We start from the raw sequence: 26738 nt of genomic DNA, 5'->3' as shown, positions 1-26738 counted from the left end.
ATTATTTGGACTGCAAATATCTTCCTGGTTTGATGATGCCTAGGAAGCACACCTGAATGATCCTCATTTGGAGTCTTGCATGAGAGAGGATGGTGGTGGTCAAGGCCATGAGACCAGGCATCCTCTGGACCTGGTGGGTTCTCATGGTGATTCAGTGAAACATGTTTGAGGAGGCCCGGTGAATGCCCTTTATACAGTGTGTTAGCAATCTGGCCACCCAGAAGGGAAGTCCAGGAAGATAGTCCACAATACAAACATGGCTCAGAATAGTTCTCGATATCAGGCTCGGGCTGAAAGCTGTCAACACGAGGGTTGACAAATGTTGTCTTCCAGCAGCTAACAGAAAGCTGTTGACCTGCTTTATAGTCCAAGCTGATAACTCTCAGCTGGCAGGGATTCAAAGCTTATCAGCCCTCTGCAAGAGGAGTTTACTCCTCCTGATAGTTTCCAGCTGTGCTCTTTGCCTTGTGACACGCCATTGCTGTGGAGTCAGTGGGGGTTGCCTGCACAGCTCATCCTCTAGTCTGTCCGTCACTGTCTCTGCTGCCCCAGACTGCTGTGCCTGCTCTGGAACACCAGCCGGACCCTCCTCAGCCATCTCTTGGGATCTGACAGCTGGGCTCTGCCCCTCAGGCACCCCTGCATCGGCTGAAAGGCTGTCAGCTTCCCCTTCCTCCCTGCTATCTGAGACCGAGGGTGTGACACAGTGAGTTGTCAAGAAAGTCCTGGCCACTTGAGAATTAAGATGATGCCTATAAATTCTATCTTTTGGGTCAGTATTAAGGTTGTGTTTTTTGTGTGTGTTTACTTTGAGGCCTAAGGTGATTGTTGGTACCTGGAGATGGCTACTAGAAGCCAGTCATGTATATATAGGAAAACCTGCATTTTCATGCTTCAAAGGGGCACAGATACCACAGCCATACATTTTGTGAACACCCTGGGGGCTAATGCTAGTTAAAAGGATGGTGCAGTATATTAGCATATGTTGTGACCAATTTTGAATCTGAGGTACTTTTGGAGGTGAAACCAAATAGGGATAGGAAGTAGGTGTCCTGAAGATCACTGGATAAGAACTAGATACCTCTGGATAGCAGGTCTAGGATAGATGCTATGGTAATCATATGAAAATGGCGGACAAAAATATTCAGGTCTCTTAAATTGAGAATGAGATGCAGACCCCCGTCTATTTTTGAGGTGGTGAAATATCTGGGAAAGAATCCAGATTTGGGAATCCATGAGCACAAGTTGGATAGCACCTTTGTATAATAAGGTGGTTATCTCATCTTGAAATGAAGGATTCGAAGGCGTGGTGTGAATGCCTGAGAAAGGAGGGGGTTCAACATGAATGCTGTAATCTTCAAAACTGTAGCTCTTCAGTTAATCCAACTGCCTTGGGATTGGTCTGTGGTGTTCCACAGGGTTTGGTATTGGCACTAATTCTCTTTCATATCTACATCAAGAGCGCTACTTGAGGGCTAGTTAACTTCAGTATGCCAATAACACCCAGCTCTACATTTTTTCCTAAGCATCTAGTGCTTTCTCTTTGTCCTCCTGACTCAATGATTGGAGGCTGTGATCAGGCGGATGAGTATTAATAGGCTGAAGTTTAATTCAGACAGGTCAAAAGCACTGTTCCTCTAACAGGGATTCCCAGATGTTGTTCACTACAACTCCCTAGCTGCTGGAGATTATGGGAGTTGTAGTCAAGTACATCTGGGAATCCTTGTTAGAGGCAACACTGGTTAAAGGTGATGCCTATAGGTTATGTTCTGATCCTTTTTATTTATTATCTGTTTATTTAGTATATTTGTAAACTGCCCCAAACTCACATCTCTGGGAGGTTTACAACCTTGAGGAGTTGATATGCCCCTCAAGATACCTGAGAAGGGTCGATATGCCTGCAATTGATGGGATTACCGTTTCACAGCTAGAACAGGTACAGGGTCAGGCGGCAGGGTCTTCATTGACCCAGCCCTGCTTTTTTAGCCTATGTTCCAGGAGGTTTATGAGACCACCTGGCATTCTGTTTGTATGTGTCTATACATGTGTGTGTCCCCTCACTCCCCGCTATCAACTTTGCAATGCCTGGACCAAAATGAACCAAATCGGGTACAGTTGTAGGGACACCTCAATGGCATAGTTTGTGATGATGTCATCCACCCCATCCAAGATGGCGGACGCGTAAACCTTTGAGGCACAAGTGTACTAACTTGTGGACAGTCTAACCAATTTGAACCAAATTTGCTACAGTTGTATGGACACATAAGGATGCCTCAATGGTGTAGTTTGTAATGATGTCATCTACCCTGATCCAAGATGGCAGACGCATGAACATTTGAGGTGCATGAGATCTAACTTGTGGACCTCAATTTGGACCCAATTTAGTCCAGTTGTAGAGACAGGGAAAGGAAAGTAGGCTGATTAGTTCTTACTAAAACAACTTGTTTTAATAAGCTGCTTGCAGCTACAGCAAGTCATGTTTCTTATCAACTCATATCTTTTTTACAGGCTCCATCCTTTATCAGATGGAGATGATCTCACAATATTATGCTGATCCATGCTTTTATGGCCTCCAAGTTTGACTACTTAAACATATTCTGTGTGGGGCTGTCCCTGAGTGCAACTGGAAGCTTCAGCTAATATAAAATGCTGCAGCACGCCATCCACCCCACGTGGACATGGGAAGACACATGCATATTCAGCCTTTCTCCCCGGCCCAACTGTACTGGCTATCAATTTGTTTTCAGGTTTAATTCAAAGAGCTGGTTCTCACCTCCATTTTTATTTACATTTGATTTTGACTGTGTTTATCAGTACATATAAGCCACCTTGAACATGAATAAATAGTTATTTGTTAGCAACAACTGTAGAACACTGTACCAAGTGGTTTAAGAACAGTTTCTTATAGATTGGCTGTAATTCTGCATAATATTTGCTTCATAAATTCCACAGTGCCAAAAGGTATATTTCCCCTCAAATTTAACACTAATATAAATTGAATAAATCTGCTTAATTTGGATATTTCACCATACTGGCAAGACTGTTTAAGGTTATTGCCTTTTGCACAGGGTCTGAAAGTATGTTAGAGTCAGAACCATTGGGAAAGGGCTGAGGCACATGAAAGAAACAGATTTGGAGAAAAGGAAAACATTGGGAAGAATAAGGTGCTCTATAAGGTCAGTCACTGGCAGACCCAGCTGCCCCATTCCAGTTTCTGAACTTTTCATAAGAACAGCATATACTGTACGTTTCCCAAAGATTTTCAGCAACATATGCTCTCTTTTTAAAGTTTAGGAACCAAACACAAGTTCCCAGGATGCTGAAACAGGCCTCCAGGATTCCATATTTTGTAAGGATTTCAAGTCTGCATGCCTGTGTTGATCTATATACTACAGAGTTCTGCAGAATACTTTACTTCATTCTATTCTTTGTTGCTCTAGTGGTGAATGAAGCATTGGTTACTCACCGTGAAGGCTTCTTCTGGTTGCTGCTGTCAAGGCATCTCATGAAGATGGGTTATCCCTGTCACGTGCTCCTAGGCAGGACTATGCAAATTAGTTTAGAAAGGCAGTCCTATATAGCTCTGACGGGGATAACCCCGCCCCAGTTCTTCTAGGCTGAGTGAACCAGTAGTACGAGAAAGTTATGCAGAGAATAATACAAGAGAGAAGAAACACATATACATGTCCCTACGCCCTGCAAGGAACAGATGTGTGTGGGAGCGTATAACCTGGTCCCAGGAGGGTTCTTCCCCTAGAGAGGAAAGCGAGCCACAAGGGTGGGCTGAGATGCCTTGACAGCAGCAACCAGAAGAAGCCTTCACGGTGAGTAACCAATGCTTCATTCTCGGTTGGTGCTGTCAAGGCATCTCATGAAGATGGGACTTACCAAAGCAAACTTCCCAAGTCAGGGAGGGATAACGCTGCTCATTCCTGGGGAAGAACCCTCTGGAGTGCTCTCCTACTGAATGCCGCTTGGGCAGCGGCGTATGTGTCCAGTTTATAATGTTTTATAAAGGTGGATGGACTCTTCCATACCGCTGCCTTACAAATCTCCTGTACTGAAGCGTTAGTGGAGAAGGCGGCCGAGGCGGCTGCCGACCTGGTGGAGTGTGCCCAAATATTGGCCGGAGGAGGGACCTTTTGTGTCTCATAAGCTAAGGTAATGCATGCTCTAATCCATTTAGCAATAGTTCTTGCTGATACCGCCTCTCCCATAGAGGTGGGCAGGTAAGAGACAAACATAGATTCGGTCTTACGAAAACTGGCCGTGCGTTTTATGTAGCATCTCAAGCATCTACGTAAATCCAGCTTGTGCCACAGTTTCTCTCTGGGGTGCTTCGGATGCGGGCAGAATGAAGGAAGAAAGATGTCTTGTGATGCATGGAAATGAGATATCACCTTTGGTTGGAAAAAGGGGTCCGGAATCAGCCTGACCGAGTCCTCAGAGAAGACGCAGAACGACTTGTGGACTGAGAGCGCTCTCAGCTCGGAAACTCTTCTAGCAGAGGTGAGTGCCACCAAGAAGGCCAACTTCTGAAACAAGAGGCGTAGTGGTATGGTACGGATCGGTTCGAAAGGAGGGCCTTGTAATGCTTGAAGCACCAAATTCAGATCCCATGAGGGGAAACGATGTATCACTGGGGGAGACAATAGGGTGGCCCCCCCTGAGAAACCTTTTTAGGAGAGAATGATACTGTGAGTTAGCCTTCAACATTGGCAATAATGCGGCAGCTTGCCTCTTGAGGGTGTTGGGCTTCAGTCCTTTATCAAGCCCATCCTGGAGGAATTGTAGGAGATGTAGTGGAGTCGCCTCGTCACTAGGGAGTTTTTTCCTGTGGAGCCAACGCAGAAACATCCTCCATGTATACTGGTAGATTCGATTAGTGGAATTTTTCCTAGAAGCCAGGATGGTTTCAGTCACTTTGGGGGGAAGTCCCTGCGCTCGCAATCGGATCCGCTCAGTCTCCAGGCGGCTAGTTGAAACCAGCCTGGATTGGGATGGTCTCGCGGGACCTCCCCGCGAGACCAGACCTTCTTCTCCAGGGGCCAGTTCACCATCCCAATCCAGGCTGGTGAACTGGCCCCTGGAGAAGAAGGTCTGGTCTCGCGGGGAGGTGCCAAGGCTGGTCTATTGCCATGCCTACGAGGTCCGTGAACCAGTGACGTCTGGGCCAGAACGGGGCCACCATGACGACCTCTGCTCTCAGATTCCGTATCCTGCGGAGTACTCTGGTCAGAAGTGGTATTGGGGGGAAGGCGTACAGGAGACCCTGAGGCCATCTGCAAGACAGGGCATCCGTTCCCCATGCTGCACGACAGTGGAACCTGGTGATGAATATCTCTGTCTTTGCGTTGAGGGGAGTGGCGAACAAGTCTGCTTGTGGTCGCCCCCACTTGTATGCCAACTGATCGAACACTTCCGTGTTGAGGGACCACTCCCCCGGGAGGAGGTCCTCCCTGCTCAACCAATCCGCTACTGAGTTCAGATCTCCCTTGACATGGTGAGCTGTGATGGAATTGAGGTGTTTTTCGGCCCAAGATAGGAGGAGGACTGATTCCTGGAACAGAGAACGCGATCGAGTTCCTCCCTGTCTGTTTACGTGTGCCTTGGCTGTGGTGTTGTCCGTTTTCACTAAGACATCTTTCCCCTCGACCAGGGGTTGGAAATGTAAGAGGGCCAGACGGATAGCTCTCAGCTCGAGCCAGTTTATAGAATGGGATCTTTCTAGGCTCTCCCATCGTCCTTGGACTGAGTGTTGTAGGCAGTGTGCCCCCCAGCCTCTGTTGCTTGCGTCTGTTGTGATAATGAGTTTCGGAAGTTCGAGGAAGCACTTGCCTGTTTGGAGATTCCGAGACCTGGTCCACCAGGTCAGGGACATTTTCACCTGCGGAGGCGGAATGACTAGGATGTTGCGCCTCGTGGTTATGCACGCTTGGAATTTCAGGAGGTACCATTGGAGGACCCGAAGGTGTAGCCTTGCCCACGGGACCGCTTCCAGCGTTGACACCATTAGTCCCAGGAGTCGAGCCAAGGACAGTAGAGGCGACTTCAGCCTCGCCAGGACGTCCCTTGTTTCTGATGTAAGCACCTGGGCTCTGTCTTCCGGGAGGAAGACCTTGCACGATAGAGTGTCGATTATAACCCCGAGGTGGCGAATTCTCTGCATCGGGGAGAGGTGACTCTTTTCTATGTTGATTAGAAAACCGTGTTGATTCAGTGTTGTCATGGTCCTTTCTAGATCCCTTACTGCTGAATCCCAGGACTCCGATTTTAGGAGTAGATCGTCGATGTACCCCACTATGTGTACCCCCTGAATACGAAGTAGAGCGAGGACCGGGGCGAGGATCTTGGTGAACGTCCTGGGTGCAGAGGCGAGGCCGAAGGGGAGGGCCTTGAATTGATAGTCCAGCCCTGCATATTTGAAGCGGAGTAGCGGCCTGCTGTCGGGATGTATGGGAATGTGTAGATAGGCCTCCCGTAAATCTATTGATGACAGAAAGTCTCCTTGCTGCAGAGATTCTAAAATGGAGCGGAGGGACTCCATGCGAAACTTGCGTGTTCTGACGAAGGAGTTCAAATATTTTAGGTCTAGAACCGCTCTGCGGGACCCGTTCTTTTTGGGTACCGTAAACAGGATGGAGTAGACTCCTCTCCCCTCCTGCCCCCTGGGCACAAGCTCTATGGCTCCGATGTCTCGCAGGTGTAGGATAGCCATGGACATTTCCGCGTGCTTTGAAGCGGAGTGAGAGCGGGGAGTAGGAAGAAATCGTGGACGAGGGGAGGAGCCCAGCTCGATCCTGTAACCGAAACGAATGACCTCCAGAGCCCATGCATCCGATATATCGCGTAGCCATGTTGGGAGGAAGTAGGATAGGCGACCCCCCAGGCTGAGGAAGTCTGTGTCAGAACTGATTCTTTGCCTGAGGTTTCCCCTGGCTGCCGGGGTTGCGGAAGTTGGGGTTCCTGCTGGTGAATCGCTGGCGGGGCCAGGAGGATCTGGAGCCGCGGAAGTCTCTGTCTCTGCCTCTAAAGGCGGGGCGAAAGGAACGAAAAGGCTGTTGGTAGCTTCTTCTGAAAGCTGGTTTGTCAGGCTTCCTGGGGGCCGACGGCATGGTTTTCTTTTTATCTTTCGATTCGACTAGTATGTTCTCTAGGGCTGAATCGCCGAAGAGCTTGGACCCCTCGTAAGGCAGAGCACATAGGTTGTTCTTGGATACGGAGTCTGCTTGCCACGCCTTCAGCCAGAGATGCCTTCTACCGACCACTGAAGCCGCCGAGGATCTTGCCGAGTAACGTATAGTGTCGAGGGAAGTATCGGCGATGAGTGCCTGTGCTCGCTGTAGTTTCAACAGCTGCTATCTTAGGCGAGTAGATTCCGGTGGAGTCTCGTCAATGAGATCGTTGATCCACAGAAGACTGGCCCTGGCCGTCATGGAGGCCACTGCGGCTGATCGTGTAGCCAGTGAGGCGCTGTCGTGGACCCGTTGGAACGAGAACTCCGCCTTCTTATCGGATGGTTCTTTGAGGAACCCTTCCCCATCTCTCGGTACCAGGGATCCGCTGCTTAGTTGTGAAATAGGAGCATCGGTGGTCGGCGTTTGGAGGAGTGTGGTAGGTTCTTGTTGGAACGTGTAGAATCTAGTGGAAGAGTTGGAAGCTTTTTTCGGGACACTCGGCGCCACCCATTCCGACTTGATAACTTCTGAAAAATAGGTGGGCATGGGTAAGGGAAGCTCTCGAGGCTGTGGCTTGGGAAAGACCAGATCACCCTTGGAATTTTGGCCTGGTTCAGGCGTGGGCTTAGCCTGTAGACCAATGGTAGTTAACACTTTGGTCATGAGGGGGTTAAAATCTTCCGGGGAGAAAAGGCGTTGGGAAGATTGTGCTTGCTCGATCTCCTCTGCCCCTGACCAGTCTCCCTCATCTCTCTCTAGTCCCTGGTCCCCCTCGCAGGCCATATCAGCTCCCCTGATATCAGCTGTGGTGTCTTCCGCCTCCTCCTCCAGAAGGGGGGGTGGAATATGTGGAGCTTTATTTCCTACTGGGCGGATGTCATTTGCCGTGGGGTCCCCAGATTCTTGCCCAGATCCCTCAGATGAGTGTACTGAGGTAATGACCCTAGCAGTCTTTTTATGCTTTTTATGCCTCTTTGTATGTTTCCTTCTGCGCTTGGATCTCCTAGGGGTGGGGGAGGAGGAAGAGGAGGATGATTCCTCATCAGAAGAGGAAGATGATTTTGTGGGCCTCTTAGAGCGTTTACGCTTGTTATAATCCCTCAGCAGGCCCAGGGACTCTTTCATTGTCGATTTAAACCAATTTTGCCATTCCGTGGGCATTTGGGAAGGCATTGGCAGATTAGCTACCGATTCCGATAGGGGGGAACCCTCCCGCCCCTCCGATCGGGGCCCTCTCGCTGTAATACTAGCTGAGGATGTAGAAGGAGCAGCCGAAGCCGTTCCCGCCATTTCTGGTGCAGCGCCATCTAGTGGCTGTAGAGCGTCGCTAGTGGAGACGGCCATTTTAGGTAGAGAGCACAAGGCCCGGATCTCTGCTTGTGTGTGTGTGTGTGTGTGGGGGTTGGGGATCGGTCTAACCCTTCCCGCCCTGATGGCCTCGTTTAATGCGCCGAACGTAGGCTCAACTAGATTAAAGTCGCCTGCGAGGGCCGCACTACGTGTAAAGCGCCTCGGGCGATTTAAGCTCTCTCCGGCCTCCGTTCTTCCTGAGGACTCGCCTCCCAAAGGGGCGATCGAACGCAGGAACGCTCCCACTGCCTGCCCGGACAGAACAGAGTCAGCCGGGGCCGGGAGGACAATTGTGCACTGAACTGTGGCGATTGGGCTGGGTTGGGGTGCTGGATCGCCAAGTTTTCTAGTGTGCCCTGGGAAACGCTCAGACGGACGCCCAGCGGGCACTAGCACGTGCAATAACCTCCTCCTACTTTCTGAGCCCCTGGAGGGATCTCCCATAAAAATCTAATTGACAAAGGAGAGGGGGGAGGAGGGGAAGGGGCTAACCGGGGGGGGCAACAAACCAAGGTTGGAGTGAAAGGCGCTGAAAAGTACTGACGGGGCTTTTTTTTTTTTTTTTTAAATATATATCTGGAGAGAGAAAGTACACGAAACAATAGGAACCACGGGGAAAAAGTAAGGAGCAGAAGCAATACAGGCCTGAACTGGACGAGCCGAGGAACACAGCCTGCCAGGAGCAACAGGACTAGAAGAACTGGGGCGGGGTTATCCCCGTCAGAGCTATATAGGACTGCCTTTCTAAACTAATTTGCATAGTCCTGCCTAGGAGCACGTGACAGGGATAACCCATCTTCATGAGATGCCTTGACAGCACCAACCGAGAATGGTCATTTGAGACCTAAAACCCATCTTTCCTCCCACATCTCTAAGTTTAAAATCTTATTTAAAAACTTACTTCTTGCACCCTACTGTTGGTCAGTGAGCAGACTCGGCCCATAGTCTGGCTTGCTCCTGACTCGGCGAGAGCTGGCCACCAGCAACGCTGGGGCCCACTGATGATGTCATGAGGCCATCTACTAGCCAGCGAAATGGACCAGTCCCAGCTGCCACACAACAGCTTAGTCCCTTTGCTCTTCTACCTCCCCACCGAGGCCATGAGACCTTGCCCCTCACTGGGTGTGCTTGCTTTGTGGGGCTTCATTTAAACAAGAAGGGGCTGCTGAAGGAGGAGGGCAGAGAAGTCTTTGGGAGCCTGGTAAGTCTATGGCACAGCCTTTGACTGTAGAAGGCTAACTGGGGAAGGGGCAGAGGTGAAGCAACCTCCCTACCAGTCATAAAGAACAGACTCTGAGGCCAATGAAACAGAGCAGGAAAGGAAAAAAGGCCCCAGGAAAAACACAAGTTGGCACCTGCTCCAATAATCCCCATTGTATAAATCTGAAGTAAATTTTTTAAAACAGAACTAGAAATGGGTGTGTTCATATATTATTTTAAAGTAGCCCATAAACAAACCTGAGGCATTCGCTGCAGTCACAGTTCCTGTTCCATCAGTCACAAAGAAAGGCTTTAGCTTTGCCATTGTCTCTAAATTGCTACCATGGCGGGGATGCTCATCTGCTTTAACTTCAACAGGACCTGCAACACAGTAAGGAGTTTCATGGGAAACCAGTTGCTGGACTTGATGGATCTTTGGTCTGACCCAGCAAGGTCAGTCTTAGATTATTTTCTTTTGAAATACTGCTTTCATTCCCTACCACCACCCCGTCCCGACCTGATTAATTTAACAGTAAGTTTTAAAAAGTCTTGTTTAATGATAGTATCAAGTCAAAAAATGTGACAAAACTCTGGCTCAGATCAGGAGCTACATGAGATCTCACCACATTAGGCTGTTTTATGATTGGTCACCACCCTTCACTTTTAGAGATGTGCCCGAATAGTCTTCGGCACCGGCGGGGGTAGTGCTTTAAGGGCGGGGGAGGGTGCACTCACCGCCCCCCGCCGCCACATTTCCCCCGCCGGCGCTCTCCAAATTCCAAGCCCCTCGGGGCGGCAGCATTCCTCCTTGTCGCCCCGTTCCCCCCGTCGGCTGGAAGTGGCTGGAAGTTGCGAGCGCGCGTGCGCATGGCAGACAGGCGGGCGGGCACACGCGCAGCTTCCGGCCGACGGGGCGGCAGGGAGGAACGCTGCCGCCCTGAGGGGCTTGGAATTTGGAGAGCGCCGGCGGGGGAAACGCAGCGGTGGGAGGGGGGGTGAGTACACCCTCCCCCGCCCTTAAAGCACTACCCTCGCCGGTGCCGAAGCACCGAATCCCGCCCCGGTGCTGAAACGTTTCGGAGGCCTTTACAATGGCCTCCGAAACATTTTGGGCACAAGCCTATTCACTTTGTCTTTCTCTATCATAGTAATTGCTAACTTCTTAAGGCTGGGGAAGCAAACTCCCTCAACCCTCCATAACTTATATTACAATCATGCTCAATTACAGAAGGGAAACTGAAGCAGAGAAATGAAATCGGATACAGATTATAAACGGTAATGCCATATACTGTTCAGCTTTACTTTATATGTGTACCTTTCCTGGAAGGCACAAGAACGGGTACAATCTCTTTCTCAAAATAGCCAGCCTTCTGGGCCTTTTCAGCCTTGTTCTGTGACTTTACAGCCAGTTGGTCTTGTTCTTCTCGGCTCACCTGCCATTGCTTGGCCACGTTTTCAGCTGAAACAGTGAAAATATATCAAAGTGCACACTCCTATCAGACTTTGGCAAGAGCTACATCGCAGCATATAAAATAGGCATCGAAAACTATGTATAAGGTTCTTTTTTTATCTTGGTATTATAAACCCTTTGTTGAAATATTGTAATAGCCAATGGTTACATGCAATAAAATTTGAGAGAGAGAAAGGGAACTCAACAATAGATTATAGGACATGTGTCATGACACTCTATCAAATAGGTTTCTGTTGGAGGAAAAGTTCTTGCTTAAATACAGGTTTAAAATTACAGATGAGTAAAAGACATGCAGTTCTTGACAGCAATATCGAATATTAGTGTACAGTCTTCCCCAATCTATTTTTGTAGGTTTTTAAGAATCATGCAGCTTACCGGTTATACCCATGTGGTAATGATAAAAGGCATCTGTCAGGCCATCTAAGATTATGCTGTCCTGCAAGGAGGTCTCCCCCATCCTCACCCCACTGCGCATGTGAATGAGATGTGGTGCCTGTAAGCAAAGGGTTTTCTTAAGTTAGGATTCTAAAGTTACTCTGCCCAGAGTAGTAGCTGCGCACATGAAAGATGTCCCACTTGCACACGGTGGGAGAGGAGATTTTCACCACACCCTCCACTTTCCTCTGTAGTCCCCTTTTCTCCCCAAACATATGTCCCCCACCCCTCAAGGACATATTTTCACAGAGATATGAAGAGGAGAGGGCAACCGGCAAAAACCACTCCTCCGTCTTGCATGAGCAGAACGCCTTCTGTTTGCCAAACTACTGGTCTAGCTGCTACCCATGATTTGTAACTGAGTACAAATAAAGCCGCTCCTGTCTAGGCGGTCATCACCGCATGACTCTTCTATCTAGCACGTTTGTTGTAAAGGAGATCTACTATATTCCCACAAGGAAGAGAAAATTCTAGGCTAATTAAGACAATGTGAGAAAGCTAATAGTTGAAACAAGCAGAAAGGGATTGAATATTTTTCTTTAAGGCTGGAGGTATACAATAGTTCTTTTAGAGCACTGAAAATGGTTTGACAAAGGCATTGCTGCTTATGGAGTGACCACTCCTATGACTATCATCTTGTGTAGTGACAGTAAGGATTGGACAGAGGTCTAGGCCTTACTTAGAGCAACTGCTGGGAGGGTGGACCTTTCTTAAAAAGAAAAAAAAGTCCAGGATGTTCAAATCAAAGGGACCAATTCAGAGGACTGGGCAGGGATTTCTGGCTCAGCCACCAGCAGAAGCTTCGGCTTGTTAGTTAGTCTGTCCCAGGAGGGCCCTGAGGAAGCAGGGGGCTGAGTTGCTGGGGACATGGGAAGGTTGCAGCCTGTGAGTAATAAGGACCAGAATAGTGACACGTAAGAGAAAAGTTATTTTTCTTTTCTGCATTGTTTGGAATCTGAGTTGCCTAATTTAATGAAAACAGGGTATGTTTTATGAAAAGACAATTGTTCTTATTGCATACCTTTTTTTTTTTTTAAGTCTAGTAAAAAATCCTTGTTGCTGAAGTGTGCTACTCTTTATTTTGGGTCTGCCTTTGAAGGCCTAGGACTGCTCAGCCTTTGTTGGGAGGGTTTTGCCACTTTAACTTTCCACAGGAATTGGTTTCTCTCACATTAAAATAAAGTGGATGGTGGCAGCCTACTGTGAATCCCTTACAAACAAGGCCCAGTGAACTCCACCCACCCCCACCCCTCTGGCTCTGGTAGGAGTCATGACATCTTGGTTCACAGTTTTGTAGTATTTCAGAAACCTGCAAAACCTTTTACCAGAGACAACAGTGCAACAAAATAACCGAGTTGGTACAGAACAACCCCTCTATTTTGCTGTCTTCCTGATGCAAAATTATTGTCTGCCTTCAGCTTAAAAGCTGGAGATGCATGACCAAATATCAATTGTGATAGGTTCTCTTGGAGAATGTAGGTAGCATCTGTAGTGGTGCTTGTGGAAGGAGTTTTAGCAATGGAAGTACTGCACAACATTGCACAATTGCTAGTAGAAGGACCATCAGTGATAAAATAGCTTGTAAAAGAATAATGCAACATGTCCAACATCTTCTACTAGCACAAGAATTTCTCCAGAACAGAGGTTACTTTCTCTGCAACACAACCTTGTACAACACCTTCCACTTGTACAAGAGCATGACTACTAGTAGTAGATCCCTCAGGAAGTCACTTTATGTATACATGAAAATCTAAACAGGCCATATTCCAGAATTACTTCTTTTGCTGATAAAATACAAGAGAATTCCTCACCACAAATCTCCAAAAGACAAGACCTCTGGGGGCCTGAGTGACCTTTATGGACAGCAAAAGAGATGGTTGCCTCACCTTGCTCATGCTCTCCATGCCTCCAGCCACCACAAGGCTAGAATCTCCTGCCATGATGGATTGAGCCCCTAGGCACACGGCTTTCAGGCCCGAACCACAAATCATTTGACAACTCCAAGCTGGTACCTGATATGGAATCCCTGCACCAACACTGGCTTGTCGAGCAGGGTTTTGACCAGCACCTGCAGAAATACAATGAACTTAGATGTGGAAAAAACCAAGCTAAACCGTTTGTAGGTAATTTCCCCACCAAGTTTCTAGTTCCTTCTGTATGTAAAGACAAAAAGGGCAGACACATCACTGGGTTGCGACACTATCAAACACCCCTTTTGTCTTTAATTTAAGTATTAGCTGTCAGAGCCAAATATTGCTTTATAATAGCATACCTTAGCTCTGCATCTCAACTCTTTCATTTAGGTTAAGACTTTTACTCAGAACATCTTGAGTTGGGCCTGCATTGCTTCTGAGATACGTTTCAACATTGTTGAGGGTGATGATCAGTGGTTGTTTGTTGTTGTTTTTAAAACTTCCATGTTACACTGGCATACACACTCACTGCCATCAGCAAGCTGCTTTGCTGAGCAACTTCTTAGGGACTTGCGATGAGCCAGAACAGAAAGTTAGCTTGCTTTTTAACCATTCCCCCTCCTCATATACACATGGCAGGAAGCAAGGGCATTTTCACTGTTATACTTGGCAACGTAAAAGAGTTCTTGCAACTTGAGCTCAGAAATAACATTCATCATAAGATCACGCTATGTCACCTTAGCCCTTCTCACAACAATTTCTCTGTAAGCAATTGTTCACTGACGGATGTCCAACACAGGCGACTGGAGGGGGCAATTCCCGCCCCCCCCTCAACGGATTGAGCCAGTCTATTTAATTTAATGGGGCATACTCCCAAGTAAGTGGGTACAAGATTGTAAGCTTTCCCACCCGCCTAGAAAATGTCCTGCAGACACTCATGTCTAACAATGAAGGGCCATTTGGAGTTACTCTGAGTAGAAGTGAGGAGCTGGGCAAGCTCTGAATTACTATTGTTAAAGGACTGAATGGGGCTGGGGACAGTAAGGATATGGGGGAGAACATATACAATGGATAGCATTAAAACAGACTGGGAATTTAAGAATGTAGGTGAATAAGGGGATATTTTTACAAGATACCATGGCAAAGTATTAGGGAGTTCCGGCATACAGTGATGGCTATGAGAAGTAAGTGCACTTAGCTATTCTGTAGAGATACAGCTAAGATATGGGTAGAGATGAAAAGCTGTTGTAGTCTACATTTTGAAATGTCAGCCCCCCCCCGCCACACACACACCTTCCATGGAATTAATAAAAGTTGAAGCTCCTTAAGATTAAAAACATCTAAAGCGAGCTTTTCAGTTACTATAAATAGGCCATTTTTATAGTAACACCTGAATGATGTGATTCACTGCTTAGAATTAAATTAAAATACAGGCCTTTGTTCTTTAAATATGGCTTTCGATGGGTTGCTGAGTATGTCCTCTAACACAAATAAAATGCAGGAATTTTCTCTCAGGAAATATACCAAAGAATGGATTAAATAAAATATTTGCCAAGTTGCATCCAAGCAAACCTTTGTACGAGGGACAATAATAGGGCAAGGGGAGACAGTTGTCTGGGGGCCCACTGCCTTGGGGGCCCCCCCAGAAGCAAGTCACATGACTGACTCCCCCAGCCATGTACCCACCCGGGGTTCCTTCAGTTGTATTCATTCTCCAAAACTGATGTGGGTGTTAAGACTTGGAGCTACCAGAACAGCAAGTCTTTCTCTAGTACCATTAAATGACTTGCATCGTCCACAATTTACAAAACCTTTTAAAAAATAATTTAGGATGATGTTCTATTGTGGCACATAGGTTTTATATATAAATTTTGCTATGCTTTTTGTTACCACTATTCAGCCTCATTTAAGATTTCTTTACTTCATGAGCTGAGCTTCAGTGAGGGGGGCCTATTTTAAAATCTTGTCTCTGGGCCCACTCCAACGTTGCTACGCCCCTGCTTTATATCTCTTATATCCCCAGTGTGGCAGATGAGACAGCTGTGGCATCTCTTGCCTTTCCTTCCAGCATCTGTCACCTGCCCCTTTCACCATCTCCTGTAACCAACAGGATACCAAGCATGCCACACATCAGGCAAGGAAAGAGCCAGCTGGAAGGACCGGAGAACTAACAAGGGTGATAAGCTACAGATGTTTCATCTCCTGCCACATCAGGGATATTACACAACAGGGATATTAATTGCCCTAAGCCATTTTTGGAAGGGCGGTGTAGAAATCTAATAAATAAATAATAAATTAATGTTTACAGCACAGATTGCGAGTTGCATTTTGTCAACCCTGATTATATGGGGTGAGAAGATGAGCTATACAATAATGGAAGATCAAAATTCATGGTATAAATGTATCCTTTTGCTAACATATTACATACAATTTCTAGAGAAGAGGTTATAAACAGGGTCCAGAACAAAGTCTGAGATAAATTGAAGACGGACCTGCTGTCAAGACTTGTCCAAATATAACCTCAGACACTTCATCAGGACTGATTTTTGCTCTCTCCAACACTTCCTTAATGACTATAGAGCCCAGCTCATGGGCATGCAAAGTAGACAGGGCACCATTGAAGGATCCTGGATAAAATACAAAGTTAAATGTTTACAGACACACATATTTTCATTCTATTCTTTTTCCAAAAAGAATTATAGGAAAATGCACATCAACTCCAATCGTAGCAAGACATACATAAACAAGGTACTATTTGAGAGGGTCATACAACTAACTGGTTAAAGTTATGGCTCCCCAGTAAATCTTTGTGGATAGGTTGCCACAATGTCATTCACAAAGTGATCCTGTACTTGTAAACTTGAAGTTAATGCCCACTAAAACTTACTTCTAAGTAAAGGGCATGAAACTGCAGCTTTAAAAAAACAATTTAAAAATAAATGAAACAACTTCTTAAGGAACACACAAAAACTGTTGATGTCATGTCACACTGTTTATTAAAAGGGTCTGAAAGTGTCCATCGGTATTTTATTTTATTATTTGAACCATATTTGTCCTGCCCACTGTCCAACTTCCACTATGCTATACCATCGAAGCACTTTGCACTGATTCATTAGGTGTGGTAGCATGTTACTGTCAATTTACATAAGATTTAAAAGTTGGTATAGATCAGTTCCCTGTCAATGCTAACTCAAACACCAGTGAAATGCTTGACAATGGGGTTAGCCATGCCTAATGGGGGTGAGCCCACCATCTGTTGACAATGAGGCTGCTTTTCAGGCTTTGATAGTTAGTGCCACCAACAATCCTATCCCATGCATATTTTTCTAACCAGTTTATGTCAGCAGCTACCATGAATTGCAGATGACACTAAACTATTTAGGGTAGAGAAATCCATAACAGATTATGAGGAGAGCCAAAGGGATCTCTGCAAACTAGGAGAGTGGGCAACAAAATGGCAAATGCAGTTCAATGTAAGCAAGTGTAAAGTGATGCATATTGAGGCAAAACCCCCACAACTTCACATATATCCTGATGGGGTCTGAGCTGTCAGTGACTGACTAGGAGAGAAATCTTGGGGTTGTGGTGGACAGTTCATTGAGCCTGAACCCTGATGCTCATTGAGCTGGAACCCTGATGGGATCTCAGCTGTCAGTGACTGACTAGGAGAGAAATCTTGGGGTTGTGGTGGACAGCTCATTGAAAATGTTGATTCAGTGTGGGGCAGCTGTGAAAAAGATAAATTCCATGCCAGGGATAATTAGGAAGAGGACTGAGAATAAAATGCTAACATCATAATGCCTTTAAACAAATCTAATGGTGCAGCCACATTTAGAGTACCGCATAAAATTCTGGCCACCATATCTTAAGGAGGACATTGTAGAACTAGAAAAGGTGCAGAAGAGAGAGGAGACGGGGATAAAAATAGGTCAGAAGGAAAATACAAGAAAAAGGATTTAGGATTTCTTGGAAGACAAAGAAGAGGCATGACCTAGGCAAGAAGCCTAATTATATAGAGCTCCCTCCTGACACAAGTCAAGCTATTTATTTACCCTACCTGGCAGCGACTACCTGGCCTTTAAAGCAAAGGAAACATTCTCCTCACATCGGAAAGGCACTCCACTTATGATCAGGGACACTTTGCTCTTATATTCTTTCGGGGTAAAACCTCAATTTCTCCTGGGAGGGAAACTCATCACAGGTATCAAGACATTTTAAAACAAGAGTTGGCAACTATCCATCCTTGCAAAAGCCTGGTTTTGTACCATTCTTCTAGGTGAACTGGATTATATCAAATTGCAACCCTAGACCCTACTTCAAATTAAAAAAGGAAATATATGCACCCCACCCCACAAGGGGGGGCAGTTGTCCACGTATTAAATTTCTTAAACAGAGATGGGGGGCAGCCATGCTCCCTCTCTTATCCCCTTTTCCTTCTTTAAGAAACATTAAAATTATTGCAGGGTTTGGCTTTGTTCAAAGAATGAGACCAAACAAGTCCAGGCTCTCATGGTTCGACTGCTGTAGCCCAATCGGGGCAAGTCACAAGCATGACTCGGCCGCGCGCGGCTCGCTAAGCAATCACAACGCTGGTCCACCGTGGTGGCGCAATCGCCGCTGTCCAATCGTTGCAAGAAAAACACAGGCGTGGGAGGAGCCTCCAGTGGCCATATTGATGGTCTCTACGAGGTAGAACTAAGAAAACCAACAGAGAGAGCAGCTATCTATGCAACCGGGAAAAACAGACGTGCCCGTTTCGGTTTTTCCAGAGTGCAATTTCCAGATCACTTATTCTTGAGTGATCTCACGAAATCACTGGGATTGCTCTAGAGCACGCAGTTTCAGGACTGCAGCATCTCACTATGTATCTTCTGAGCATAAGGACTTGAACATCAGAGGAACGAATTCGAGCGTGGGATTCTCAGGTAAAATACGAGAGAAGAATTTGGAATTACAGTATGTGTCTGAGGGCCAAGGAAACAAATTTAAAAATCCACATGTATTGTTAAAATTCAAAAGCCCATATTTATTGTTTAAAAATCTAAAAGAAACAGCAGTGCGGTACCTAATAAGGGTCAACTTAGTTATACCAGTATTGTCACGTTTGGATTTGGTCTAACGGACCAGCACGGCTATCTGCAGTGTTTGCTTCTTATGGCTACATCATTAGTAAGCAAGTGTTTCACCCATTCATGCTCTCTTGAAACCATTAAGAGCTAGCAACGCTGAACTCCAACATTCTGCAGTTCTTCCGCCAGTTCTTTATTAACCCGCCAACTACCTTCTTAGGCTCAGACGAACCCCCTAGTGCGGCGCTAAAATGGAGCAGTTATGAAGCCGCAAAACTCCTTTTACTACCTGCTCAAGCTGTTGCTTCTCCTTCCAGCCACAGTCACGAGAGGCATTGGGGCGTCTCCACTGCAACAAGCCCGCAGAAAACCCAAGGGGTGTGGAAAACAAAATTCCCCAGAGAAATCAGACACTAGACTAAACGGATTCTTCATCTGTGAGGATTTGGTGTGTTATGACACTCGATTAACCAGCCTGATCCAAGTAATATATGGTAGCAGAGAGGACAAAGCATTGCACGATCTGCCACTCACCGATCGGGGTCCTTGCAGCGGCTACGAGCACAACCGCTTCCTTCCCGGCGTTCATGATGGTTCTCAAGTGTTGCTTCGGATTCTGCTGCTGCGACTTGCCGCTCAGCCTCTCTAGACGCCCAAGTCGCCTAGCGCCTCCCTTACTCCCACCCGCAGGCAGCCAAACCCCCGTGTTGTCATTGGCCACACCAGACGACTCCGTCTTCCCCTCCCTCCCTCCCTCCCTCCGCACTTGCAGCAAGGAGAGAAGAAGGCGGGGGCACGTGACAGACAAGCCTAGTTGCTGTTGGGGTTTGTTGAGGTCGGAACTGCTTGGGCTGCTGCGAAGGAAAAGCGAGGCTGCCTGCCTACCTGGCAGAGTGGTCGCAAAAAAGGCTGTGCTGCAGGGGTTAGCCATCCCTTCAGAATTGTGTTGAACATACATCTTCCTTTTTGGAGATATATAGGGACAAACAGGCAGGGAGAGAATGCCTGTATGAGAACCTGAGATTTAGAGGTATTAGTGGTTAAGAGTGTTGGACTAGGACCAGGAAGACCCGAGTTTGAATCCCCATACAACCATGAAACTCACTGGGTGGCTCTGGGACAGTCATGTATCTCAGCCTAACCGATCTCACTGGGTTGTTGGGAGGATAAAAATAACCATGTACTAAACTCTGAGCTCCTCAAAGAGTGGGATATAAATGTAAATAATAAACATTAACCTTTGCATCTCACCCTTAAAGAGCTCAGGTGGCATACGTGGTGTTATCCCATTTTATTATCCTAATTGGGGGGAAAGTGACCTGGGTGGGGTTTTGTTTTGGGATTAGTTGCCAGAAAAGCAAAAGGCAAATGTGGTTTTCTTTCTTCTTGGCCTTTTGAAAAAGTATATCATTGAACAACTTCGGTGAATACACAGCTTTTGTACCAGGCTCCATGTCCAGATCTGGCTAAAAAACCCAACAACACATTGGGTCCACTGTTGCTCCTCTGCCACTGGTATTCAGAGGCATCCTGCCTCTGAGTCTGGAGGTAATCTGTAGTCATCAAGACTAGTGACCATTGATAGACCTGTTTGTCCTCTGAATTTGTCTAAGCCCCCTTGAAAGTCATGCAAGCTGGTGGCCATCACCATATCCCATGGCAAGAAAGAAATTCCATAGAATATGTGCTATATGAAAAAGTACTTCCTTTTGTTGGTCCTAAATTTCCTGGCAATCAGTTCCATGAGATGACCCTGGGTTCTAGTGCTGTGAAAGGGATTTAAAAACCTAGTTCTTTCCACTCTCTCCACATGATTCATAATTTTATAAATATCATGCCTTCCCTTAGTCATCTTCTTTCTAAACTAAAAAGTCCAAAATGTTGTAGTCTTACCTCATAAGGAAAGTGCTCTAGCTGACCGATTGCTCTCTTTTGCACCTTTCTCAGTTAAATGTCCTTCTGATATGGTGACCATAACTCTATGCAGTACTTCAAATGTGGCCATACCATAGATTTGTTAAGGGCGTTATAATATTAGAACTTTTATTTTCAGTCCCCTTCCTAATGATCCCTAACATGGAATTGGCCTTTCTCATAGCTGCTGCACACTGAGTTGATGCTTTCAGTTATCTGTCTAGCACGGCTCCAGTATCTCTCTCCTGATCAGTCACTGACAGCTCAGACCCCATCAGTGTATATGTGGAATTGAGATTATATGGCCCGATGTACTTAACTTTATGCTTACAATGAGCTGCAGTTGCCATTTTGTTGCCCACTCACCAGTTTGGAGAGATACTTTTAGAGCTTTTCACAATTTGTTTTGGATTTCACAAGTCTAAATCGTTTAATGTCATCTGCAAATTTGGCCACCTCGCTGCTCACCCTGATTTCTAGATAATTTATGAACAAATTAAAAAGCACTGGTCCCAGTACAGATCCCTGGTCTATTTCTTGTAACTTTCCTTTAACCAATTACCAATCCATAAATGAACTTGCCCCCTTATCCTATGACTGCTATGTTTATTCAAGATGAGGAACTTTGTCCAAAGGTTTTTGAAAGTCCAAGTATGCTATGTCAGCTGAATCACCTTTATCCACATGCCTGCTGATACTCTCAAATAATTCCAAAGGTTAGTGAGGCAAGATTTTACAGAAACAATGCTAACCCCTGCTAACTGGGCAAAGAGGAACCTTTTTAACATGATGATGTTTATTTATTTAACAGGGGGAGAGTAACTGGCCCTATCAACCCCCAGCACAGTACCTCCAGTGACTGTTGCTGGTGTCTATCTTATGTTTCTTTTTAGATTGTGAGTGCTTTGGGGACAGGAAGCCATCTTATTTATTATTTCTCTATGTAAATCACTTTGAAAACTTTTGTTGAAAAGCAGAATATAAATATTTTTTGTTCATGCTGAGTGAGGTGTGTACACTTATTCCACTTTCATCTCAGATAAACACATTTTGCAAATCCCCCCCAAAAAAATCCTGTTTCATGAGAACCAAAAATGGAACTACTTTGAGCTATCTTAAAGTATTTATTTTGCCACTTTAAATATATGATACTCTTCAGCCACTTTTCTCACTAGGTAGAAAGAAGATGCTGGAATGAACTGAAGTCACATCCTTTACTGAAATTTATGTTCCATTTGCTCCCATTTAACTGCCAATACAAGGAGGAAAAAAAGAGCAAAAACTCAGCAGATGGAGACTGGTTTATTTAGTGATGCAAAGTATACATCTTAGTCCTAATACATATCATCATCAATTGTATTACAGCCATTGGCTAGCAGAAATAGAAATAACAAACATATCCAATACAACAATACATATCAGTTAACAGAGCACCCTAAATGCTAGATAACTTAACAATCAACTAGGTGCCAAATTCTAAAATGTTACATTTTAACTATGAGCAAGACAAGTCAGCCAGACGCACGCAAACTGTTTCTTTCAGTTATGTTGAAATCCAGTAATCCTTAACCCTGATGTCCTTTTCTTGCTTAGCTAAAAAGGTGTTATGCAAGGTAATACTCTTCCAATTAATGTCTTCCTTGTCTGGTTGATTTGCCAGTAGTTTCCATGTGAGAGTGCATGAGACTCACTCACTCTCCATCAGCCAGTGTGCATGTGTGCACATACAAATGCACCAGTCATGTTTCACGAGGCCTTGGAGTTAGTAGAAACACTAAGAAAGGAAAAGGAGGACTGGACTCTCAGATAGGAGGTGGGGCAGCGGCCATTCTGGAGAATGCCAGACCTGCCAGATTCTCAGGCCATGCAGAACAAGGCTTAAAGTCAGGACTCACCAGAGCTTCGCACTGGAACCTGTTGTTCTGTCCTCGAACCTCTAATTAATACTAAAGCACATCCACCCAGATAAATATAATGAACTACTAAATAGTCTATAGAAAGAATTTACTATAAATCAGTCTTATAATAGCTACAATAAATCCATCAGTCACATAAATAACAAACTGCAAATTTTTAAAAAGCAGTTCAGCAGTAAATACCATTAAAGTTCAGAGTTTAATAAACTTGCTGCAGAATTTGTGGTTGTTCCAGAGTTTGGTACCAAAATTGCTCTCAAGTTGGTGTTTGCTGCAAAGGTTTTGTTCTCTATGTTGATTCCAAAGATGGTCCAAGCTCTCCAATGCTGGTGAATGGGCCCTCTCCAGTTAAAGTTATTTTAAAGGAAACTTCATGAGTATTCAAAATATCACATATGTAGCAGCAGAACTTTTTTTTTTAATGCATGGTTTGACATTTTGTGAACAAACAATTTCCAAACACAATGAGAGAAGAAACTGTACATACACAATACAGTATTATCATATTTTAAGGATGTCTTTCCAAAAGCATAATTATTTGTAATATGACAAATATCTTGGTCAGAGAATAAATGGCAAAAGGGATTCTGTCAGCAATCTCAACTTTATTGTCCTCCACGAACTTGAGTTTGCTGAATAATCAGGCCTTAGACAAGCTGCTATGTCTCAGCCTTCTTTTTGCAGTATGAGAATAATACTGTATTGACCTTCTTTAGATGACTGATACAAAAGTTACTGAGACAATTATATGAAGCATTCTGGACACTCCAAAGCACTAAATGAACACTAAGTAATCATTGTGATGCCACCACTGCAAATGAAATCTTGCCCCAAAGTCAAATGGAGGTAAACTGCTAGTGTCATCAAATCAAAGTTTTGAAAGTTGGTAAATCAGAAACCAAGAGGTCTGAGAGCTCTTCTGAATGGAATGCCAGTAAAATTTTAACATTAAGCCTACACTTTGTGGGCACTGAATAAATATTAACTAGTAGTCAAAGCAGCAGAGTGCAGTTCCAAAACATGCGATCTTAAGCACGTTGACTTAGAAGAAAATATCATTGAGTTAATGAGGCTTACTCGTATTAAGTACATTTAGGATTGCTGCCTGAATGCCTGTGTTAAAATAACCCCTATGACTTCAGTAAAGATTCTCCTGAAGTCTTTTTCTGGTAAAGTGTATTCAAGATAGGAGCCAGAATGAGGACTTATTCACCACCCTTTTTGTTTACCCATTTCTAAAATACAATGTTAAAAAAACTGAATGTCCAATTGCACTTTTGACAACACATAATTTTACAAGCTTTCAGATCCATAAAGAGGTAATCAGAACAGCTAATAAATATTGTACACTGCAAATTATTTTGCAAAAGATAATTTTTGCAAAAGATAAACTGAAGTCCGCACAAAATCAGGTCCATACAATAATATAGCAACAATAACTTTATGAATATACAGTAGCATAGTAGTATAGTAGATTACTCCAGTAGATTAGATGCCATTGTATATTCACAGCTATTACACAAAACCTAGCCACATTATGAGTATCGTGGGCTTGATGGTCAAAGAGAAATAAAATATATGCTACATCCCCTCTGCCTGGCAGGTCCTTAATCAGGGGTAAAATTAATGATTCACGCGAATACCTATAAAAATGAAAAGTATAATAAAACATGATCCACACCCTCTATGGCCTGTGTACAACATGATGAATTCTGTAGTTTCCCAAGATATTCCTACCTGAGCTGGGCAGCTGTTTCTTGTGAATTCCCAGGTGCAGTGTCAAGATGGAACTTCTATCTCTGATTTTTTATTTTTTTTGAGTTCCAGCTTCACTGCTTGTGTGCCAGTCCTTGATGGGTATGACAAAAATCAATACCTCTCATTCTGCAGTCTCCCTTGATAGTCTATGGTCCAGGGCTAATATTATCAGGCTTTTCTTTTCACTCCCTTCTTTTGGGGTTGCCTCATTGCAACCTATGTTTGCTTTTCTAGATCCTGTCTCTGCTACCGATTCTTTTCAGGCTTTTGCAAGGATTACCCAGCTTTGATCCCTGACTTGGCAACTCTGCTTGCTCACAAAAGTCTGACAAATCTTTTTTTTGGCCGTGGTTCTATAGAGGTTCCACTCTGGTACACCTTGACATTATTTCAGTTTTCATTTCTTTCCTGTTTCCACACATCCTTTCTTCTGAATCGTTTTCTTTTCCCATAAAGAACACAGTGAAAGTTTCTATGGAATGCCACATAAAGCAGTTTCAGTGTAACTGTTGCTTTTCATTCCTACAACAACATCTGGGAATTATAATTCTCCAGTAGTGCCAGGGACCTCTGACAGAGAGTTTCTGTTGTAGAATGAGAATCCCCAGGCTTCTTTGGGAGAAATCAAAGCAGTTATATCAGTGAAATCCTCTTCAGCAGTTCAAAAGTGTTGGGAATAAAATGTGTCTCAGTGTAATCCTATGTTTACTCAGAAATTCCACTGTGTTCAATAGGACTTACTCCCTGTTAAGTATGTTTTAAGACTGCAGCCTACTATACTGTTAGCAATCTAATAATGATTATAGTTTTTAATCTGACAACTTTTTTGTTTAATTTAGTTAATTTTATTACTTTTATTGTATCTTATGTCTATCTTATTGTTGTGAGCTGCCCTGAGCAGTAGTGCACTGGAGGGGCGGGGTCTAAATATTTTAAATAAATAAATAATAGATGTGATCTTACTAATGTTTGCCTGTGAAAACAAGATGTTTTCACAGAATTTACAGTACAGATTTTTGGAGTGGGGGCGGGGACAGATGATTCTACTATCTACAATGGTCACTTTTTTAACCCTAGAAAAATCCTTTTCCTACTCATATTGTAGCACACCTGCCCTCTAGTGATAAGCTTGTGCTATCTTTTTGCTTCTTCCAGCACTTTGAAGGAAACACAATAGTAGAGAACATAAATATTAAAGCACTTGAATTATCTTTCAGTTCCTCCCCAGTTAAATTAATGCTTTTTACCATGATTCACAAGTTATGCTTCTCCCAGTTTAAATGCCATTCACTACATCTCCTCTAACTAAGGTAAAGTGTGCCCTCGAGTCAGTGTTGACTCCTGGTGCCCACAGAGCTCTGTGGTTTTCTTTGGTAGAATACAGGAGGGGTTTACCATTGCCTCCTCCCGTGTAGTATGAGATGATGCCTTTCAGCATCTTCCTATATCGCTGCTGCCTGATAGAGTACCAGTGGATTCTGCTTGTTAGTCAACTCCTGTAACTAGTGTGGAAGAAGACATGCCCCCAGCTGCTGGGCTGTACTGCCCCAGGCCGATAGATTTGGATGCAATCCAGTAGGTATCCTTCTACCTTCCCTGTGTCATTTCTTTCGGTGCCCCACTCAGTTTTATGATGAAACTACCAAGATGAAAGCATCACCAGCGAGTTGTTCGTTTCTTTTTAAAATACTGTACGTCGGTAAATACCATGTTTATTTATTAATTATATTTGCCTGCTGCCCCAAACCTCTGTCTCTAGGGGGTTTACAGCAACATGTTGCTGTTGCATATACATGCCCTTATATTTCTTTATATTTATATACCACCTGATATATGTATCTCTAGGTGGTGTATCACCTTGCTCCTTTGAAGGTTTTGCAAGGATTCCCCTATTTCAGGGCTATGTTCTTGTGGAGAGGGCTGCTTAGAAACAGTTGTTCATGTGCTTTTGTACTGCCCTCTGTTCCGCGACTCAAGGAAAGAATTATTGACCCCTTTATTTGATCAGTTTCCAGGCAGGCCTGACTCATTTTATCTTAATTTATGTCTTGCTCATGTTAATGTGGGCATTACTAAACTGGTTGCTAAATTTTTATATGGGGCTTTGAAACTGACCTCTTGTCATGGGGTTTTATGAGGCTGATTGTGTATTTTTTAGTTAGTTATATTTGCCATATAACTAACTTTGCCCCTGCTAACTGGGCAAAGAGGCACCTTTTACCGTGGTGATTCTCTTTATTTAGCAGGGAGAGAGTAACTGGCCCTATCCACCCCCAGCACAGTACCTCCAGTGACTGTTGCTGGTATCTATCGTGGGGTTTTTTTTAGAATGTGAGCCCTTTGGGGACAGGGAGCCATCTTCTTTATTTATTATTTCTCTGTGTAAACCGCCCTGAGCCATGTTTGGAAGGACGGTATAGAAATCGAATTAATAATAATAATAATAATTTATGCTGTATATTTATGCATGGTAACAGTCTAAAGTTTTAATTTTGTTTGGCTTATGGCCGCAAATAAAATGATTGATTGATTGA

At 44.6% G+C, this 26738-nt stretch overlaps 1 protein-coding gene and 1 long non-coding RNA gene across 2 annotated transcripts in view; one reads left to right on the top strand and one right to left on the bottom strand.

Annotated features, from left to right (window-relative positions):
• The window catches only part of ACAT2 (acetyl-CoA acetyltransferase 2), a 25759-nt gene extending 6438 nt beyond the window's left edge, over positions 1–19321 (bottom strand). Inside the window, exons 1-6 of the mRNA XM_053294528.1 lie at positions 19151–19321; positions 16040–16174; positions 13521–13702; positions 11575–11692; positions 11044–11187; positions 9987–10109 (exon numbers count right to left, since the gene is read on the bottom strand). Of these exons, the coding sequence (XP_053150503.1) occupies positions 9987–10109; positions 11044–11187; positions 11575–11692; positions 13521–13702; positions 16040–16174; positions 19151–19205 (757 nt within the window). The 5' untranslated portion in view covers positions 19206–19321. The remainder of the gene's footprint in view (positions 1–9986; positions 10110–11043; positions 11188–11574; positions 11693–13520; positions 13703–16039; positions 16175–19150) is intronic.
• On the top strand, positions 18233–26738 carry LOC128344443 (uncharacterized). Its single transcript, XR_008315857.1, has 2 exons — positions 18233–18472; positions 18934–26738. It is a non-coding gene; the product is annotated as an uncharacterized LOC128344443 (long non-coding RNA).

The sequence above is a fragment of the Hemicordylus capensis genome, chromosome 1 (assembly GCF_027244095.1).
Source record: "Hemicordylus capensis ecotype Gifberg chromosome 1, rHemCap1.1.pri, whole genome shotgun sequence".
NCBI lineage: Eukaryota > Metazoa > Chordata > Lepidosauria > Squamata > Cordylidae > Hemicordylus > Hemicordylus capensis.
This window is presented reverse-complemented; position numbering and strand designations above follow the sequence as displayed.